The 20,814-nt window shown below is 37.5% G+C and overlaps 5 protein-coding genes across 5 annotated transcripts; 2 read left to right on the top strand and 3 right to left on the bottom strand.

Annotated features, from left to right (window-relative positions):
• The first annotated feature begins 274 nt into the window (after window positions 1-274).
• On the top strand, window positions 275-2,799 carry LOC108579477 (TBC1 domain family member 31). Its single transcript, XM_017943022.1, has 4 exons — window positions 275-1,588; window positions 1,665-2,131; window positions 2,209-2,438; window positions 2,510-2,799. The coding sequence occupies exons 1-4, from the start codon at window positions 275-277 to the stop codon at window positions 2,797-2,799; spliced, it is 2,301 nt and encodes a 766-aa protein (XP_017798511.1).
• A 293-nt stretch (window positions 2,800-3,092) lies between these two features.
• LOC108579654 (adenine phosphoribosyltransferase) lies at window positions 3,093-4,151 on the bottom strand. Its single transcript, XM_017943240.1, has 5 exons — window positions 4,058-4,151; window positions 3,847-3,977; window positions 3,473-3,704; window positions 3,307-3,385; window positions 3,093-3,232 (listed from the first exon to the last, which is right to left on the bottom strand). Exons 2-5 carry the CDS (start codon window positions 3,927-3,929, stop codon window positions 3,093-3,095), a joined length of 534 nt encoding a protein of 177 aa, XP_017798729.1. The 5' UTR covers window positions 3,930-3,977; window positions 4,058-4,151.
• Window positions 4,152-5,106: 955 nt separating this feature from the next.
• LOC108579656 lies at window positions 5,107-8,356 on the bottom strand. The gene is given in 5 exon segments (XM_017943242.1): window positions 5,107-5,777; window positions 5,780-6,470; window positions 6,544-6,876; window positions 7,124-7,438; window positions 7,997-8,356. Coding segments are annotated over 5 exon segments (2,370 nt in total).
• A 199-nt stretch (window positions 8,357-8,555) lies between these two features.
• Window positions 8,556-12,389, top strand: LOC108579476 (IQ and AAA domain-containing protein 1-like). The gene is made up of 9 exons (XM_017943020.1): window positions 8,556-8,701; window positions 8,765-8,917; window positions 8,981-9,109; window positions 9,278-9,549; window positions 9,625-9,926; window positions 10,013-10,517; window positions 10,728-11,062; window positions 11,142-11,390; window positions 11,940-12,389. Exons 1-9 carry the CDS (start codon window positions 8,556-8,558, stop codon window positions 12,387-12,389), a joined length of 2,541 nt encoding a protein of 846 aa, XP_017798509.1.
• A 3,317-nt stretch (window positions 12,390-15,706) lies between these two features.
• Window positions 15,707-20,683, bottom strand: LOC108579475. The gene is made up of 10 exons (XM_017943019.1): window positions 20,643-20,683; window positions 20,407-20,449; window positions 20,051-20,172; window positions 19,417-19,957; window positions 17,935-19,365; window positions 16,682-17,859; window positions 16,438-16,601; window positions 16,151-16,355; window positions 15,928-16,050; window positions 15,707-15,839 (listed from the first exon to the last, which is right to left on the bottom strand). The coding sequence occupies exons 1-10, from the start codon at window positions 20,681-20,683 to the stop codon at window positions 15,707-15,709; spliced, it is 3,981 nt and encodes a 1,326-aa protein (XP_017798508.1).
• Window positions 20,684-20,814: the final 131 nt, after the last annotated feature.

The following is a 20,814-nucleotide window of genomic DNA, read 5'->3' as shown; positions in this document are numbered from 1 at the left end:
ATAATTATTACTTAATTACTACACGTTCCATCTTATACATATCACTAAAAAATAAATTAATTTGATGAATATAATTTTTAAATAATCTAACGTGATTGGAAAATAGCAAAATTTTTTTAATATTTTCCTTATCCATTTTTGCTTGTAAAAATTTTCAATAATTCAAATCTAATCGATATAAACAATGTCAGATTTGACACGTCACTACGTAAACGTAACCTAAAGAAATCGTAGATGTTCGAATGGGACTCTTTAGTATTTAAAAGTTAATATAATGTATAGGAAAAAATGGTATAATTTCAGAAAAATCAATGAGGGTTTTGAGCTTGAACCAGAAATAATTCAGAAAGCGCAGTGTATTTCAAGGATTAATTTTACACATGTAGCATTTAACTGTAATGAAGAACATTTTGTTGCGACCGACACAGCAGGATATTTATATTACATCGACTTATTAAATAGTTGTCCTTCCTACCAAAAATTAGGAAATATCGGACGAGCAACATTCGTGGCATTTAATCCTATAAATGAATTGGAAATATTAGTTGGTCTCACTACAAGTGACATAAAAATTTTAAGAGTAAATGTAAATATTTCACAATTTTGTTTGCTAATTGCTCATAAACTACCACCAATACATGTTTCGGCTCAACAATTAAAAGTAAATACAAAAAATGTTGTGGTAAAGAAAGCAAGCTTTTCAAACTTAGGGCACATTGTTGTACTATATTACAATGATAATTTTCAAATATGGAACTTCAATCAATTGGAAAATGATATTAAAATTGATACAAAAATATATGGAGTACGAAATATTAGAGATTTTGTTTTTACACAAAATGGAAGAGCAATGATCATAGCTAGTAGTCAGAACAAAATTATCATTCTAAATACATGTAGTTGGAATCTAATGAAAAATTTAAATTTGCCAGAAAACTTTATTGGAGTGAAATATTTGTCAGTTGTACCATCACCCTTGGATGGTGGAGCAAATAACATAATAGCATGTGTTTCATCAAGTTGCAATCTTCACTTCTTTGATTTGAGCCAATCTTGTTTGATTGACACTTTGCAGCCTATTGAACCTATAAAAAAGATCGTAGTTTCTCCAACTGGAAGATATGTAGCATACATAGAAAAACAAGGTCATTTAAAATTAACATTTACTGAAAAAATATTTTCACAAAAGTGTGGTACTGTAAAAAAATTAAAAGAACCATGTAGGCCACTCGCACACGGAATACATGATCATTTACGATGTGTTAAACAGGGTATAAAGCAAGAATTGCGTTTAGAAAGATTAATACTTATTTTGAAAGAATTTGGAGAATACCCCGAAAAATATCGTGTATTAATATGGTCAACTATCTTAAAGTTGCCAGCCAACAAAAGTGCATACAATGCATTGGCTAATGAAGCTGCAAATACAAATTATACTTTAGATATTTTGAAGAGCTGTCCACTAGCAAGTAGAAGTAAAAGGATGTTATTGATGACAACAGTTGGTTGTTTAATACAATGGTGTCCTTTATTAGTCCAATGTTCATTTTTACCAAATTTAGTTTTTCCATTTCTTATGATCTTTCAGGTAATTAAATGATTGATGTTATAATGAAATATAGGAGGTATCTTGAAAAGATCCAACTAATTTATTCATATTGTAGAAAGATCTTCTATTTGGCTTTGAACTCATCTTAAGTATATTACTGAACTATTGTCAAAAGTGGTTTGAATATCATCCTTTACCACCCTTAAATGTGTTGGGTATAATAGAAAATGTTCTTCTACAAACAGATCCAACTTTGTTAAATGTTTTTTGTGAACGAGGAATAACATCCAGTGAATATGCATGGCCATTATTACAGACTGCAATGAGTGAAGTCTTGTCTGGCCCTGAGTGGTTAATTTTATGGGACCATTTAATATCATTTAAAAAACCTTCACTCCTATTGATGAGTGTTGTTGCATACAGCATTTGTTCTCGCGAAATTATAATTTCATTAGATACTCAAGAAAATATTAAGAAATATTTTACTAAACAAGGTCATATTGGAGCACATGAATTATTAAAGGTTGCTCAGCAACTTGATGACAATATACCATTAAGAATACATCCTAATCACTATCTCAGGTAAAACTTTTTTTTTTAATAATTGGTTAAATGGAATACAACACATTGTATACAAATTATTCTTTCCCATGCTATAGAAAAGAAATAATTACATTGTCTCCCAACGGACCATATACACCAGATTTGGTGCTCGATTTTCCAAAATTTTTAACTGACGAAATTTCTGTCTTTGAATTGGAAAAATTAAAAGAAAAAGAAAGAATTATGCGTGAACATAATCGTAAAGCTATGGAACTTGCAGAGGCTAATAGATTGAAACATGAAGCAAAATCTTTTATGGATCAAATCCACCAAATAAGATTAAATGGTAAAGCTTGGTCATTCTTGAATAATTACAATAGAGTATAAATTATACGAAATAAAATTTGTTCCTTTTAGAAGCACAAAGATGTTTTAAAGAACACTTATTTGATGTGAACTGGAAATTAAAAGCAACAGAACAACAGTCAGAAACATTGCAAAGTAGACGTGAATGTGTTTCTGATGAATTTTACGATGTTCCAAATTTAAATTTAGATATTACAAGTGACGAGGACATCGTAGGTTCGAAAGATGATGAAACAAAACATTATGATCAATTGCGGCAAGATGTAGACAAATTAGAATATGAAGTACAAAACCTTTTAACTTCCTTAAGATCTGAAAAATCAAGAATAGTTTCCATTTAATATTAATTTACAATTATGATAGTTACGATTATTTTATGTTATATTTGCGACAATAAAACTAAAGCTCTTAATGCCATAAAACAGAATACAATGTTTAATATCCTGTTCATTCATATGAATTTATTATAAAACTTTAATACAACACTTATAAATTGTAAATATTATAAAATATCTTTTTACATGGAATTTTAGAATAATAAAACATTGTTTTGTAGACATGTACTACAATAACATAATATTGTATTGTATACTTATGGCATAACATTGTTTTTTACATTACCCTTAAATAAACGTTAATCATATTGAATAAATGAGTGAACAGGTACATCAAGTTTTTCCCTTCCTTTTAATCCGGTTAATTCAATTATTACCAAACATTCAACTACTTCAGCTTCAGTTGATTTCACTAGCTCTACTGCAGCTGCCATGGAACCTACAGATGTTAACAAACAAATTTATTTTGTTAATTTGGTTCTTAAAAGATGAAGAGAACCAGATTTTTCTTACCTCCTGTTGCTAATAAATCATCTATAATGAGCACCCGTGTATTTTTATTTATATACTCTGTTTGTAATTCAAAGGTATCCTGCATAAATAAAATGTTTAAATAGCATTAAAGTTGGTATCAACATAAAATTGCATATTAATTAAAAGTTTTATTTGATGTGCTAACCTGTCCATACTCAAGATCATACGATTGTTGTATCACCTTTCCTGGAAGTTTCCCTTTCTTCCTAATTGGCAGGAAAGGTTTTCCTAATTCCAAGCATATCATGGGTCCAAAAAGGAAACCCCTCGAATCGATGCCTATAATCAAATCAACTTCCAGGAACAAAATATGTTCCACTATTAAATCTTTCACTGCTTTCAATGCTATAATGTTATGGAGCACTCCAAATATATCCCTGAAAATAAAAAGAAACTTCAAAATATAATATCTTTAGTCAATAAACTACTATTCTTGAAATGATGCTGACTTGAGATTGTTTATAACTTCAACCAAACATAAATATACAATTAATCTAACGAAGAAATGTAGTCACTTACCGAAATATGATACCAGGCTTTGGAAAATCAGGATAAGAAATGATAGAATCGCGCAACAATTGAAGTTTCTCGGTTTTATTCATTTTCGAAGCAATTAGTGACTTGAAAAGATAACAGGACGACGTTAATTACTACACCAGAAGAACAGTAAATTACTTTCGTATTCATGTAGTGATACATTATGAAACTGAATGAACAAACGTATACATACCGTCACGAGCTAAACGTGATTAAAAATAAAGGAAAAATTTTAACGCACATGTTTTGAATTACAAAATCAGGCGTAGATGATTATATTAATATAAAAAGCGATACGGTCGTCCTCTCGCGTCGTAAACCTCAATTTATATCTTAATCCAAGGTTATCGCAACGAGATAAATTCTGAAAAAATGTTGTTTAACAGTTGCTCAATAAAATTAATAAATATTTATAAAGTAATATTACTTCAATATGTATGTATATGCCGCAATGGATGCTAAAGATTAAGGAATAGGGGGAAAATTATTATAAATAAAATACACCAAACATTCAATGAAACTGGTAATAATTATTATTACATAATATTTTACATTGACGACGTAGATTATTATTCTTACATGGTATGTTTTTAAAAAACTATTTACACGATGCGACATATTATAAAATTAGTAATATATTACAAGATATAAGCATTCAGTGAAAAAAGTTACAACAATTTTACTTCTTACAAACGTATAAAAGATATTTACATCTTCGTATATGCAAACATCGAGCGATAAAACGCACAATACAATAGATATAAATATAGAAGTTCATCAACAGCATAAAGATGTATGAACTAGCTTTGTTATATATATCATATTCCCTTATGTAAAATGTTAATTTTATACATACAACTTTTTTTTTTTACTATCGACTCGAATAAATTACGATGGCAGTGTAGAAATTAGGTGTTTCGAATACCAACAAGACTGTTGCAATAACACACTTATACAATTTCTCCGATCGTGTACACATCGTATTTTAATTGAATTATTTATCGATCTCCACGATCTACCAAATACTCGTGTAAAATACTATTAAAAATTATCGATTTTATGACTAGTAGAGTTCATAGAAACGATCTTACGAAATAAAATCAAGTAAGTACAACATCCTCCTTTCTTAACCGGAGACAGCATCGACTCTGAAAACTTTAAATAGTCAACAACAATAAGCGATTATAATTATTTACAAAGTCAGAAGACAAAAAAAAAAGAAATTACATCGACGATAACGAATTAAACCTTCGTCGTAGCCAGCAATTTGATGTAATGCGCCTTATGAGTTATCTCAAATTCCTGTGCAGGTAAAAAGCATTGAGTCTGTATCCTCGGGTGCCTCACCCTTTTCACCACGCTTCGACCAATTGCCGCGAGCATGATCAAAAGAGCACAACTGGCCCCGATGATCGCCATAACAATAATCTCTGTGTTCTGCTTAAAACCTTGCACTTCCACGCAACGCAGCCTATCCCGATTGTCCGCGTAATTCGCGATCACGTCTTCTTCGTTCAGTTCATCGAGACTTGCGCAAACTTTGTAACAGCCAGGCAACAATACAGCGGACAACGTCACGAACGTCAGGCTACAGTTTAACTTTTGCCTGTGCACCGCTGATTCAGCGTCGAAAACGACAACGGACAATTCACACTCCGGCAGACTGGACTTCTTCGAGGGTGAAAGACTAACGTCTACATGCATGAATCCTTGATCGGACACGTTAACGTGCACACCGGTGATTCTGGTGTCTAAAGCTGACGACTCTGACGACGGTGTTTCTTGATCTTGTTGGAGATCTCGTTTGGTCTCCTCAAGAGTGATCACGTCACTGCAACCCAGACCCAAGGAAACGTCGTCATAGCTGATCGGTACCAACAGTGTCACGCAGTAACGATACTTATGGCCTGGGCTGGTATGGCAACAGGAAGCAAACAAGGATCCCTCATCATTCGTGAATTACAATGTAAAGGCCTAGAGTCAATTTGCACCTCGCTGTCGCCTATGGTCTCGTAAACGATTAAAGAGTTGCAGGTGTATCGTTCCGTGCAGAGCTCGACGTGCCATAAAAGGTTGATACCGGCCGATTTGTCATAATGAAATTCTTTCAGTTTTAATTGAGCATCGGCCAGGGGCAGTCCGGTCATGATTGGCGGTGTCGGCTCGCCGCAAAGGAGACTACCGGGAGAGACCTGAGTCAATATACCGTTCTCCAAAGCGGGTGGTGTCGCGCACACGGCGGACGATTTATCTTCCTCGTTTAAACTGGAATTGCTCAACCAATTGGCGAACTCGAGAAGTGTGCAGTCACAGTTCAAAGGATTATCAGCCAAGGAGAGCCTTTTCAATCGTAATTTCGACGTTGGAACATCACTGGTTACCAGTGTAATATCGTTATCGTCTAGACGTAGATCTTGAAGACTTTTTAACGGCACCACCAAGTCCGCAGTTAGAGATCGAAGGAAATTATGGGTCAAGTCCAGTGTAGTTAATTTTTCCAAATGAGCCAGAGAAGAGCTGGACACGGCTACGATACGATTGTTCGCCAAATCGAGTCTGGTGAGGTTGGACAAATACTTGAAAGAATGATCCTCCAGTACGTCGATCTACGTGAAGAAAAAAAATGTCGATTTTTATTTATTCCTTTTTTAGTCTTAGCGAGACTCAGATACGACTTACCTGATTGTGGCTCAAGCTGAGATAAGTTAGATTTGCCAATCCTACGAGAGCTCCTTGCTGCACGTTCACCAGTTCATTTTCGGACACGGTGAGGAAACGTAATCTTGGCATTTGAGGGAGAAGATTCGGTCCCATGGAACCCAGTAACAAATTGTTCGATAGATCCAGTTCTTCCAAACTTTTCAGACCTTTCAACGCTGACAATGCCGACACGCTCAAACGATTACCACGCATCCTCAGAGAGCGCAACGAAGGCAACGCGGTGAACGCTTGAGGCGATAGTTGCGACAATAAATTGTCGCACAGGTCCAAGTAAGTCAGGTTCGACAAGCCCTGAAACGTTTAATCGCTATCTATAGGAATGAATTACGACTTTCCAGTTTGTCATTTCGATACAGTCCAACTATACATAGTATATCTATCAATTATTGCCGCAGGTGTTGAGAAATAGCATCTGATAAATCGTCAACCCCTTTACACACCTCTATACGAACCATATTTACACTAAACTGGCTCGTACACGATTGATAAAATAATATCGTCAATGTTGAATAGAATTCGCGAACGAAACGTGTTCTACCTTGAAAGATTCGGCTTCCAGCGTTTCCAGCTGATTCTGAGACAGATCTAATCTTTCTAGGCCGATCAAATGCGACAAGGCAGCGGTAGGAACGGAATCTAGAAGATTATTCGGTAGTCCAAGTGCCTGAAGAGGTCTGACGAGGCCGATAAAAGCGTTCTTATGGACGCATCTCAATTCCCCGGTAGAAACGACGAGACCATGTAGAGCGACATCCTCGAGGAAACACGCGGGCAATAAGGAGATCCCAGTCACGGTTACGTCCAGCAAAGAGATCGTCCCTGGACGACTGAATTTCAAGTACGCGCTGATGGCCTGGAAGAAAAAAGAAAAGTACGTTTCAATACCGTGTCACTTATTAACCGATTTACAACAATTGCAGTTCCTATCAGCAGCGAATCGTTCGAACGATTTAATCTGCAAGCAAATTTAATTAGTCATCCCGGATTGCATAACGAGGATCGTTTAATTCGCGGCGGTATTGTGAGACAGGATATTCGTCGGTGTAACTGGTAACGGGACATTCAACGCAAAGCAGCGAGCATATACAGGAGACAAGAAGAGAGGCCGCCTTACAATGGTCCCTTGGACAATACACGAGGCTTGTATTTCATTGGCAGTCTATACACCCACGCTCGCCCCACGGAAGGCTAAAAAACCACTGACCTCGATAATATGGCAAAATAATAAGTCTACGATGAATTTGATAGGTATACGATGTCTCCTACGAGGATCTCTCTTCATTTTTATTCATTTTTAATTATACTTCACGCGACCGTTTAATTATCGATGATTTTTTTTAATCGCTACATACTAAATGTACGGTTAATAGATGAAGTAAATTAAACGATTTGTGTAGGAATAAAAAATTACCTGCAGAGCTGTTCTATCGCCGGTGCATCTCAAGGTGTGTGGAAAGTCGCAGGAGCACTCGACGCCCGCTTTTGTAATATTTGGACACTCCCAAACCGTGTCAGACGAAGGCGAGGGTGCGTGGGACGAGTCTGGAATATTTTCATTGTCCGGACTTTTTACAACGTTTGACGAATTAACCGGCATCTTCTCGACTTTATTTAAGCCGGATATCGTCGTGACCACCACCGGTGTCGAACTGGTAGTGGAGATCACTCCTGTGATCGTTCCATCTTCCATGAAATCGTCCGTCTTTGCGTCCATGCACGACGCTACCGTTATCAACAACACGATTAACGAGCATCCAGACGTCCACAGCATCCTGGAATACAATCGTCGTACTCTTACGTGCAATTCAGATCGGTATGAACGCGTGAAGAAAGAAAAATGAGCGTCGAATCGTCGATCCACCTTTGACTAACCAAATTTTCAACCTTTCGACCATCGTGCAAATTTACAGTTACGAACAAGTAACAGATTCGTACAATGGAAAATTATCGTTAGAGAAAATTTCACAGCAATGTCTGATACTTATTACAACGAGCTATGGCTGATCACGAGGAACGACTTGGACAAGCTGATACAGCTGGATCGGAAGCTGCAACAGCAACCAAAAACGGCGGACCAAGGGGAAGGACTGAATCTACTGCTTCCGATATACCTTAGGTGTGTTGATCTACGAGACAATGGTAGAACAATAGTTAGAATCGATAGATTGTGCTTCCTCAGGTATCGCAATCTAGCGAAGAGGCTGATCGTTTGCCACGATCAAATGGTACAGACGCAGAAACGAGACTTGATAAAACGAGTTCTGGATTGCACGGTCGGTAGAATGCTGGAGTACAAACAAGAGATTGTTAACACGAACTACAACGATTATCAGTACGTGATTTAATCCGATCAAATTTCTCATCCTCCGGAGATGATTAATTGATAACTGTTCAGATGGCCTGACGACTTCATGTACCAGTTCAAGTACACACCGGACGATGTAGAGAATTGTGTGTCCGCTGTTGGGAAAGACGTCGTGCAACAGCGTAAAGAACGTATTCAGAAGTTGATAGAGGATGCCTTTAAACGTAATGTTATTCGATCTTCCCTGTTTTCAAGCTTTCACGCTTTGGGTTACATGAGTTGTTATATCGAGGCTTGCGGGTTTCAGCCGCGTCCAATGATAGAATCGATTTCCGGAATTTCGGTTTCCTTTATCGGCGTATTTTCTGAATCCTGATGGAATTACCAAACAATTTCAGCGGAGATCATCGAGAGTGAAGAACCTTCCGCGGACGTGGACATGGAGAGTATGGAATCTCGGGAAAGCTCGCCGAAACTTCGAAGAAGAAGAGTAAGAGAGGAGCCCTCGGAGACCAAACAACCGGCGATTCTTCAGGAGACACCGGAAGAGATAGCGGCTCGGGAAGCTCGTGAAGCTGCCGAACAAGCTATTCACAACTCGATGTTGCTCATTCAATGTCACGAAAGGGCGAGAATGGGTCGCCGTACCGGAGCCGAAGGTGTAAATTTCACGAGTGAAACTAATCGACGTACAAATATCATTCATCGTCGTTAACTATTCGAACGTAACGCAGTGCAGCGTATGTACAACTACAACAAGAAATTGGAAAGCGGAGAGATCGTGCCGAAAAAGTTGCACAGAGAGGTGTACATGAACGCTGCCAAAACGATACAGCGCGCTTGGAGAAGATACAAAGCGAAGAAGAGGATGAAGAAACGTATCGAAATTAAGGAAGAGTTGCTTGGTATGACGATACCGAGCTGGAAGTCGAACGAAATATTAGACAAGGACAGGGAAGATTTTCAGAGGAAGCTGACGTTGATGCCGAGGTTCGCTGATCGAATCGTGAAAGCGACAGAAAACGAGCGAACCAGGGTAATCTATTCATTCGTAAAATATCTCTGACCCGGGTAGAATATTTAACGAAAATAAGAAAAAAACTGTTAAATTTGGTTTTCAAGTTGTTCAAAATTAGAGGACCCGGTTTGGTGGAGGACATCACAGACGAGATTCGAGAATGGTTCATCGTGTGGTACAACGACGTGGGACATTTCGACGTGTATCCAGCTGCAAATCTAGGCGGCAGCGTGTTAATTGCCACAGGAGAGACCCTAACACCTAAGCAGTTTCTGGCGCAGAAATCCGCGAAAGAGAAAAAATCAGCCGCTGCGAAAGCTAAACCTAAGAAGAAGAAAACTCCGTGGATGCCAGAAACAACGGCGTATACCCTCCTCGACGAGGCCAATCGAGATTTCGTGAAGGATTGGAGCTTTCGCGACGATTCGAACGATCGTAACGAGAAAGTGTATCACGATCTGATCAAGGATAAACTATGCTACGAACTTCAACTGGAGATGAGGCAAATAACGGACGAATTGATGAGGTTGGAGCTGAAGGCGTTGAACAGAGCACTGAAGAAAGACTACGCGGCTGATAAGCGAAAGCTCGATATTCCGAAGGAGAAAAGTGAGTGAATATATACGGTGGAGGAAAAAGGTTCGATGCATATAGGGTGGCAATTAAGGTACAATCACTCATTAACATAAGCATTGCGACACGTTAAACTGACCCTCTTATGGTCGCGACAGTAGGCGTGTAGGCATCAACTCGAGAAAGGCCTGTTTGCATCGTTGAATTGTTTCTGAATTTCATGTGCAGAGCAGAGGAAGGGAAAAGGGAGGAAGAAGAAGAAGAAGAAAGATCCACTGGACGACATGTCCACGGAAGATATGTTCAAAGAATTGGTCAGAGCCAGTATCATAAGAAGTTACCCCGAAACTTCGATCAACGATTGGATAGGAGATTTATCGTATCAGAATTACGAAGCAGCTCGCGAATATCGGGATTACAAGCATCGTATGGGTGAGATCAAGCAAGTGATCATGGAATATTGCGTACTTCCACTAGGTACAAGGGAGATACACGAAATTGCGCCCTTAATTCGATCGGTTTGCATCTGTGGCTTCCCTAGACATGGGAAGAGCTTCTTGGTGAACGCGATTTGTTCCGAGGTTTCCACCTTTTCTCTCTCGCTAAGATCGTTTCTTTTTCTCGAACGTGAAACATTGATAGGGAAATTTTGTGAAACAGATTGGAGCAGTGATGTTCGACATGACGCCGACCGTTTTGATCGACAAATACACCGGGAAGCGAAACGAGCGTAAATTGATCGACATGATCTCGCGGATAGCCAGGGTGTATGCACCGTCGGTGATTTTCATCGACAACGGTGAAAAACCGTGGCTGAAGAAAGTACCACCACAGGAGAGATACCACAAGCCGAAGAGATTCGCCAAATACTATCCGAAACTGGTGAAAAGCATCAAGCGCGGTGATCAGGTGAATTGAACGTAAAGTAATCTCGACGCGGGATGTAGGTGTTTCTCAAATGTCATAATCCATTTCACCGGTCGTTGTCCAAGGGGAAAAATCGTTCGCGTTTCGCAACCGAACAGGGCTTTACACACGGTGCCTCGCCTAAACTGGCGAGGAATGTTAAAGTTGGTGATCTGGTAGCGCCCACTTTATGAAATTCTTGATATTCCTGTTTCGACTCTTTCTCCGATATGAATGAACCACCTCAATAACCCAACCGTGTATGCTTCCCCTCTTTCTCTTTCCGAAACGCCTCGATCAATGAAACACCTCCAACCGAACGACTTGTGCGTAGGTGTAGGCACTGAGTTAACGTAAAATTTAGTGTGTCTGTAATTCCGTATCGCGGTATTGATCAACGTAGAGATTATCCTACGATATAGAGATTAACGTTAGAAACGATATATCGATCGTAAAACAATAATCAATCGAAAGGATTATTCTCGCGTAAAGGAGGATAGTTTATGGAGTTTTTGCCGATCGTTCGATACATCAGAACGTGATACTTTTCAGATGCTATTTCTCACGACCTCCTCGGAGCCATATAAAGCAACAAGACCCTTCGTCAGGATCCACGACAAGTTCATAATGATTCCTCTCACGGACTACAACACGCTGTACATGTTTTACAAAGATCTGCTGATGAAGTACCATGGAATCGATCGTAACATCGACGTCTCCTGCCTGGCGAGGATGTCCGTGGGCATTCCGTTGGAATTCATCAGCAACGCGATCGAGAATGTCCTGAATCTACGTAGAAGGATCACGCTGAGGTTCAAACCGTTGATGGTGAGCGAAATTATAGAGGAGGTGTTGAAGTACGAGCCACCGAAGCCGAAGATAATGTCTCAGTTCGCAAAGTTCGAAAATCGAACACCGCTTGCCAGAAGGAGGACCAGGTTATTGGCTGCGGAGAAAGCAGAACATGAGCGTCTTCAGAAAGAGAAGGAAGCTAGTAAATGAAGCTATACCGTTGAAATGAAAAAAGAAGAAAAAGAACGAAGAAAGAAAAAAAAAGAAGGATATTTATTAAAACTGGGAGAGATCGTTGGAAAAATTTTGCAACTCTCGCAAGAGGAGAACCCTTCACCAAGAGAGGAAGAGAATGGAAATGACAGAAACTCGCCAGGTAAAACGTGGGATGTTGGCGCATTAAGAGACAAGGCTGCAGCACTTTTAACGAGCCTTTTTTCACGATGAAAATCTCTCGACGCTCGGCAACCGCTGTTCGGACAGAACGGCAGAAAAGCTGGAGTTTTTGAAATAAATTCGAAGGAAAAGGGAGAGACGCGAATGGCGAGCACGCTGGACTCGCGGGTATGCGTGTACATCGTTGAAAGACAGTGACCTTTCCGGGAGAGACGTCTGTGGAAGAAGCACGATCATCGATTGAGCGATTCCTTCTTTCTTTCGTATCACGATTCGCCAACGTCCGTGTCCGGACGTGAAACTGGTTTTCGTCTTCTTGGGATGCTAAAAACGATCGACGAAAAACAGGAGACAGATATAGCGAGGAGTATCGTGAAAAAAAAAAAAAACGTTTTATAAACTCGAATGTGCCACGCAGTTATTCCCACTATCGAATTCCACCAGAGTACTCCAATTTCCCAAACTTCTCTAACATTTACAGATTCGTAACAGAATTTTTATACAAAACAGAGCTTACTCGGAATCACGGAAAAGTTACGAACGATCGATCGTTAAATACTCCTTTTTTCAATGGACCAAAGTGTGAAAATGAAGTGAAGTATGTTCTAATCGTAGATACGTATTATTTAATTAATCAAGTTTGTAGTACTTTTTCTCTCAATTCATCTTTACCTCGTCAATGAACGAATAAGAATCTTCGAAAAAAGATGACAAGTATTAGAGTGAAAAGTGTTCCACCAATTATTATTATTACTTTGACGAAGATAAAAGAGGGATGCTGAGGATTTCATCCACCTCCAAGTTTCGTACGCCTGTATACACATGTACACGTACCTATAGCAATGTGTGTCTCTTTGATCCGGGTTTTGTGGCCCCTGCGGCTTCTCTTCACGCGCGGCACACGCACACGCGGCTGGTACGTCGTAGCACTCGCGCAGGCGCACTCACGCATCCAACCCACGTTGCCTGGTTGCACGCAGGCAACACACGTACACACGCCGAAGAGAGTAAGAAGCAGGCAGGCAAGCAAGCACGAGCGGACCAATCGCACACGCTCGCCAAACCGAGAGAGCTGTCACTCGGCCATAGGCGCGGACCCGCTAAAGAACTTTGAAAAACCGTGTGTTCCCTCTGAACCACCACGCTGTCTGCCGCGTCTCCTCTGTTACCGATTCAAAATAGACGAAAAGAGAAACGGCAACACCCACGCCAGTGACGTGCTCGCGGTTGCATCTTTCGATCTGGAACCGCGGTTTTCGAATCGTTCGATTCTCTCCCGCGCGATTACACACCCTCTTTGATTCTCCTTTCGTGATCTATCCTCTCCTCTGTCCCTCTCTACCCCTTTCTATTTCACGAAGATCGCTCGGTTTAATATGTATTATAAACGGAAAGAAGAACGATCGTACGAGGACGTCGTGCTAGCACACACTGTGCACGAGGCATTCGGTGGGCACTCGTGCCGAGAAAACGTCGCCTCCGCCGTGTCCACACGGTGGGGACTCCGCCGGTGCGTCCGTCTCTCTGTGTCTCTCGGTTTCCACATAGCATAGCCATGTATGGAACACGGGGACGACGTTCTCTCTCCCGGCTCTTACGCCCACTTGCACCGCTGCTGCTCTGTTGCTGTTGCTCCCGCTGCCTGTACCGCCTCGTTCTCATAGTACTGCGCGCAGGTATCGTCGTGGCGACGTCACCGTCACAGGTTGCCATTGCGCCGGTTCTTCGTCGACGTCGTACACTACCAAACGTCAACCCCCTGTCTTTCTTCTTCTACGGGACACGACGATTGCTCGGAGTTGGCAGTAACCGGTCAGAGATATCGCGCATGCTTTTGAGGAACTTCGATATACCTTGTCGCGGCATTTTCGAATGTGCGCGCGCATCGATATACGCGTGAACAAGATTCTCAGCGTCTACGGAATTTCTATGCAATTAAAATGTTAAGAATATGAGATCGTAGAGATAGAGTTATTTTGTCGAGAAGCGTGATTTAATGAAGTTAGAAATTAGAGTGGCAAGTCTGCTCTAAGGTAAAAGAAAGGAAAGGCATAGGACTATTTTATTTAATATATCTCACAGTGTATTGTATTTAATGTCCATTGTCAAGGTGGAGTTTGTTTTCCACTCTTTGGATGTTTAGCATAACCACTAGCAATTTCACAAGCGATCACCGTCTGTGACCATGCTTCGTCTGTGTACACAAGGCGTTCTGGACAGACGGCGAGGAGCATGAGGAGGGAGCGAGGCTCGAAGGTCTGCTGGATCTTCATGAAATGCTTTTTGATACTGGAAATCGGTCTGTCGCCGTTACGAAATCACGTAAAACCGGGCCTTTACGCCCACGCAAGTAGGACTGGCGTAGCTACGGTGAAAGAAAGTTTAACTTCTTTAACGAGCTATGTGTTTATAACGTATTATAAGACGAAAGTAGGACTAGACGGCATATAAAAATACCATTCAATTTCTTTTATCGTTAATAAACGTTCAAATGTAAAAAAGATAATCCTGTAAAAATAATAATTACGCTGGAGTAAAAATTGATATTCCCTTATGAACGAAAATATGATCGACATAAATTCTAACATTACATCGATCATTTTCTTCATTGATACCCTTTCCTCTTCGCTGTAGTTCAGTTTTAACTGAAGTAACGATAATCTTTTTTTTTTTATCGACGAAGAAATATCTGAAGTACAATTTAGTAACTTGGCTGTCTATTAGAGTTACTGTAATTATCGACTGCTGGTCACTTCCGAAAAATAAAGCGAAAAGTCGTAGAATTCTGCCAAAGGCGGCTGTTCACACGATAGTATCGAAAGGACCGCACAAATGCTTGCACAAAAAGCTGCATCGACTGAACCGGCTGCATCGGAGAACTAGTTGATCCACCTTTGCTCGTAACTTTAAGCTTCTGCACTTTTCCATGTGAATACATATGGGGAAAAAAGGGTGCGGAGAATTTTTATAAACAACAGATTGTTAGGAAAAATATGAAACACTTTATTATGCGTTTGAATCGTATAAAACATTATCAGCGTATAATACAATTAATAAGATCATTTAAAATTACATTTCTCTCCCACCTAATTATTATGGATTCTGATACTCGCACCTTCACAGAAGATACGCTAATTCGATTTTTCAATCACGCCACCGCAATCTTCCATCAGGTATATGTAGTCTTTCACGTCGTTCATATACCTTCGCAGAAATTTATGGTCCTTTTTTATATTCGTTATCAACATTTTAACGTCCTCTTCTCTGTAATACAGTTTAATTACAACAGTTACATGCTATCTCTAACATTATCTTGTAGGGTTTTCTTTTTTTATCTTTTTTTCCAACTGACCTTACAGAACCTAGTATACAATGGACAGAGATATCTTGAGATTCAATCCTGTCGAATGGTTTAATACATATCGTAATCTTTAGTATAATATCCATCCTTTTAGTTCGCGATACGAAAGATATACTAGAATTAAAGAAAAATACATATATATATATATATATACATATACATATATACTGTGTCCAATATGAAAACTATTGATGTAATTTTAATCATTTTCTACCTATCACGTGTTATTTCCATCAAGTTTATATTATTCAAACGTTTCACGTCGAACATAAAGTCCATGGCTAATTTTACTTCTTTCGCGATGTGATCCAACATCGGCAAGATGTCTTCACGATTTTTGTACAGATTTAACAATTGTTTAACGTCTACCTTTTCGAGAATTATCCGATGAACTATACCTATTAATTCGCCCGCGTTGTCTAATACAAAGTACACCCATAGATAAATTTCATTAAACGTTGTAAATTAATATATCTCGGTTAATCCTTCATCTGGACTCACCTGCTAAGCGAGACGTTACTTTGACTTCTTTAATATACCGATCGCCTGTTACATCACAAATATCTCGTACATATATTATTACCAACAGTGAACACGATATAAAACCGATTACGAACACGTTTCTCTCGATATTTTCATGGTATAGTTCCCAAATGATGTCGTCACTAAAAAGAATGTTGCAAGAATTATTGGATACAGGCTTCAATGATGTAATAACGAATATTATTCGAATCGATTCATATACCTTTTCGCACAAACTCTTAACTCGTTCATTAAAGAAGAAAAAGGATCTAGTTCGTTTGAAATATGTTCTTCTGTACAAGCAGCATCGAATTCTAGAGTTGATTTTATTTGTTCATTAGAATAAAATTGATTATCTATTTCCATCACATGTATATTGATTAATTTGTCGTTATTTTCAGTATCAACTTTTGGAGTGCTTTCATAAATAGGTATTATATTTGATAATGAGCATTCCATATTTTGATTTTCTAAGTTGGAGTTATCTCTACATAAATCCTTGGGATCTTTTTCACCATTAGATGTTATCAATTTTTCATTATCGCATATTATTGAAGATGAACATTCCAAAACTTGAATCTTTGTGTTAGTATCTCTCACATCTAGCAACTTGAACTTCTGAATTTTATTGGTTTGCTCTTGATCTTCCTGTTCAAGTTTTGATTTCTCTAATTGTTCATTCGGACGAGAACATTTAATTACAAATATATCCGATTTACGCACATTTTCTTCACTATCCTGCTCTAAATTATGATTGCTATAATTGACATCGAATTTCGAAGAATCTTCAGATTTAGTATTTTCATTCTTTGAAAGGCAATTCATTTCCATATCTACTTCCTGATTACAAGTGACACTCATAGATGTACTTGCACTTGATATATCATCCAAGCAAACAAACATTGGGGGTTCAATTAAATCTATATCTTCTAAATCTTCATTGTGAAATGTAACATATTTCTCCATTACATGCTCTTCATCACAATCTTCTCCACTTTGTACATTGGATGGATTATTCGAAATATTACATATGCTACTTTCTTTATCATTTAAGGTGCAAAATAGAGTCTCATGATTCATTTCTGAAATTTTATTATTTTCCTTGTTACTGATTGTAAGGGTTTGATCATTATTTAATGGTTGAATTATGTATGTACGCCTTGAACTTGATGTTGCGTTTTGTAAGCACTCAGTTTTATTTATTTCCGAATTTACAGCAGAAAATGAATCGTTCGATGCGGAATTAAATACGGCATAAGCTTTTTCTGTGTTATTTTCTTTTAAAGCTGAAACACAAGTATGTTGCTGCATTAACTCATGCAAGGCTATGCTAGGTTTAAGACTGGCAGAACTCTGAACTTCAACTGGAGTAGATTCTTCTATAAGACTGTTTTCTATATTTTTTGTAGAATTAGTTACTGTATAATTTTCTTTGCCCGAAATTTTATCGAAATTTAACGAAGGAGAAATTGCAACAGAGGAATCTTTTAGAATTTTATCTGCATAAGTTGAAGAGTTAGTAACAAGATCTTTGTTTTCACAACTTTTTGACAATATTGATTGCCTAAATTTAGTAGAATTTGCAATAGGGTCATCTGTTTGAGAATGAGGCTGTGATGTTACCACAGCTTCTGTGACTTCCGTAGATGTATTTGGAAATAACATGGCTTTACTGGATTCTTGATTATTTTTATCTGATGCATTATCTATCATGACATCTTCTGTATTAAGCAATGATACCACCTTTGTCATTGTCATTGAATTATTACAAAAGATAGTAGTTCTGTTTGATATTGAATTTGCACTGCCATTTCTATAAATCTCTAATACTGAATTAGCCAAATTTGGTTGTAAGTAGGGAGTATTTTCTACAGGTACTTGTGAGTCAATTTGGAGTACTTCAGATGAAGCTGTTATAGCTGTAGTAAATTCCATTTCCTCGTTATTACAGATTTTAGTTCTATCAAGCTTTGATTGTAAGTAAGCAGTATTTTCTACAGGTACTTGTGAGTCAGGTTGGAGTACTTCAGATGAAGCTGTTATAGCTGTAGTAAATTCCATTTCCTCGTTATTACAGATTTTAGTTCTATCAAGCTTTGATTGTAAGTAAGCAGTATTTTCTACAGGTACTTGTGAGTCAGGTTGAAGTACTTCAGATGAAGCTGTTATAGCTGTAGTAAATTCCATTTCCTCATTATTACAGATTTTAGTTCTATCAAGCTTTGATTGCAGGTAAGGAGTGTTTTCTACAGGTATTCGTGAATCAGTTTGGAGTACTTCAGATGAAGCTGTTATAGCTGTAGTAAATTCCATTTCCTCGTTATTACAGATTTTAGTTCTATCATGCTTTGATTGTAAGTAAGCAGTATTTTCTACAGGTACTTGTAAGTCAGTTTGGAGTACTTCAGATGAAGCTATTATAGCTGTAGTGAATTCCATTTCCTCATTCTTACAGATTTTAGTTCTATCAAGCTTTGATTGCAGGTAAGGAGTATTTTCTACAGGTATTCGGGGATCAGTTTGGAGTACTTCAGATGAAGCTGTTATAGCTGTAGTTAATTCCATTTCCTCATCATTAAAAATTCTAGTCTCATCATGATTTATTGATGTTTCATAAGCATCTGTATCATATCTTAATTTTTTTGAATTATTCTTTGCGGTATCATAATTCAGTCCATTTGTTTCAAAAGATCTAGTTACAGAATGTACATTAACTGGAATCATTTCAGTCATTTCCATAGACACATTTAATAATTTAGTTTCTTCATCCTGGTTTGCAGTATCACATTTATGTTGTAGTATGTCTTGCATTACTGTTGTCCTATTAGATGACTTATGAACCCTTTTTTCCACAAGTTCAGTGATATCCATTGAGACATCATTAAAAATTATAATTTTATTGTCATTATCATTATCATTTGCAACTAAATTTGAAATATGATTTATTTTATTAATATTTGACTGCAAAAGATATAATGCATTTGGTACTGCTGCAGTTATTTCCATAGAAATATTATCAAATCTTTGAGTTCTATCATCTACAAAACATGTAGCTGTTTCTACATTATCAACAGGTTGAATAACAGATGGTACAGCTACAGTTAGTTCCATTGATGTATCCTCATTTCTTACTTCTACCATTGCTACATTAGGTTTGTTAAATTGCTGAAACTTCTGTACAATACAATCTTTCTGAGGACTTCCATCATTAAATGTAACTGACAGTGGTGTACATAGTAACATTTCATTCTGACACTTTACATGTTTATTTAAATTTATATTTTGACTACAATCTTCTATATTTAGATTTTTCTCAATTTCTTCATTGCAAGTAAATTGCACATTATTTTCTTGAGTACTACTATAGATAGTTTCTTTACAAAAATTTGCAACCTGATGTTCTTCTTGATTTTTAGTAGATATTTTAAAATTACTCAAATCATGTTCTTCATATGTATTATCCCATACAGTTCCTTGCTCCAAGGAATTGCAAAATTCTCTGTACAATAAATTCCATACTATGCATTAATGAACTGACTACATGACAGGAGTTCATTGAAAAGAATTTATACATAAGGAGCAAGTAACTCACTTAACATGCTTTTTCTCTGCAAAACTGACACGTCTTTTAATCTTTGTTGTAGCAGGACTGCTTTCTTTAGATGAACTGTTTAAGTTTTGTAGAGGTTGGCGTGGTTTGGGAGGTTTAAGTATCTATGTGTATAATAAACAATAATGGTATTATCTGAAGTTTCAAAATAAGAACAGCTTATTGTTAAATTTGAGCATTTTGAATTAAATGGCTAGTGGGACCCACACAAATTTAGTATAATATGCATGGCAGAATATACACAAAGCATTAATAAAAATAAATAGCATAAATACATTACACAATCAACATTGATATTATTTGCATGTCAGAAATTTTTTAAACATTGATATACTTACAGAAGATCGTCTTGAACTTTTTCTAGTAGATTTGGAGGGAACCCTGCAAGATAAAAAAAAAATGAAAAATTAATTATTAACAAATTATTTTAAAAAGGAACTCCACTCACAAATTATTATTTATATACCAATATTTTATACAATGACGGAGAACTTTAATTCTGAATAATAACAGTATACACAAATAATTGAAAAATTTAAATATATTTCAAGGTTAAATGGCTATTAAATCAAACATATCAATGTTACTTTCTAATGCTTCGTATTCATAGCGCATTAACCTCTTGACAAAAATTAAATGCTAAAGTATTGTGACGTAAAAAACAGCGAAACAAATGAAATAATACTTACATTTCATTACATCTAAATTTTACTCGATTCAATTCAAATTCAAACAGAACTTCGAAA

The sequence above is a fragment of the Habropoda laboriosa genome, unplaced genomic scaffold (genome assembly GCF_001263275.1).
Source record: "Habropoda laboriosa isolate 0110345459 unplaced genomic scaffold, ASM126327v1 scaffold33, whole genome shotgun sequence".
NCBI lineage: Eukaryota > Metazoa > Arthropoda > Insecta > Hymenoptera > Apidae > Habropoda > Habropoda laboriosa.
This window is presented reverse-complemented; position numbering and strand designations above follow the sequence as displayed.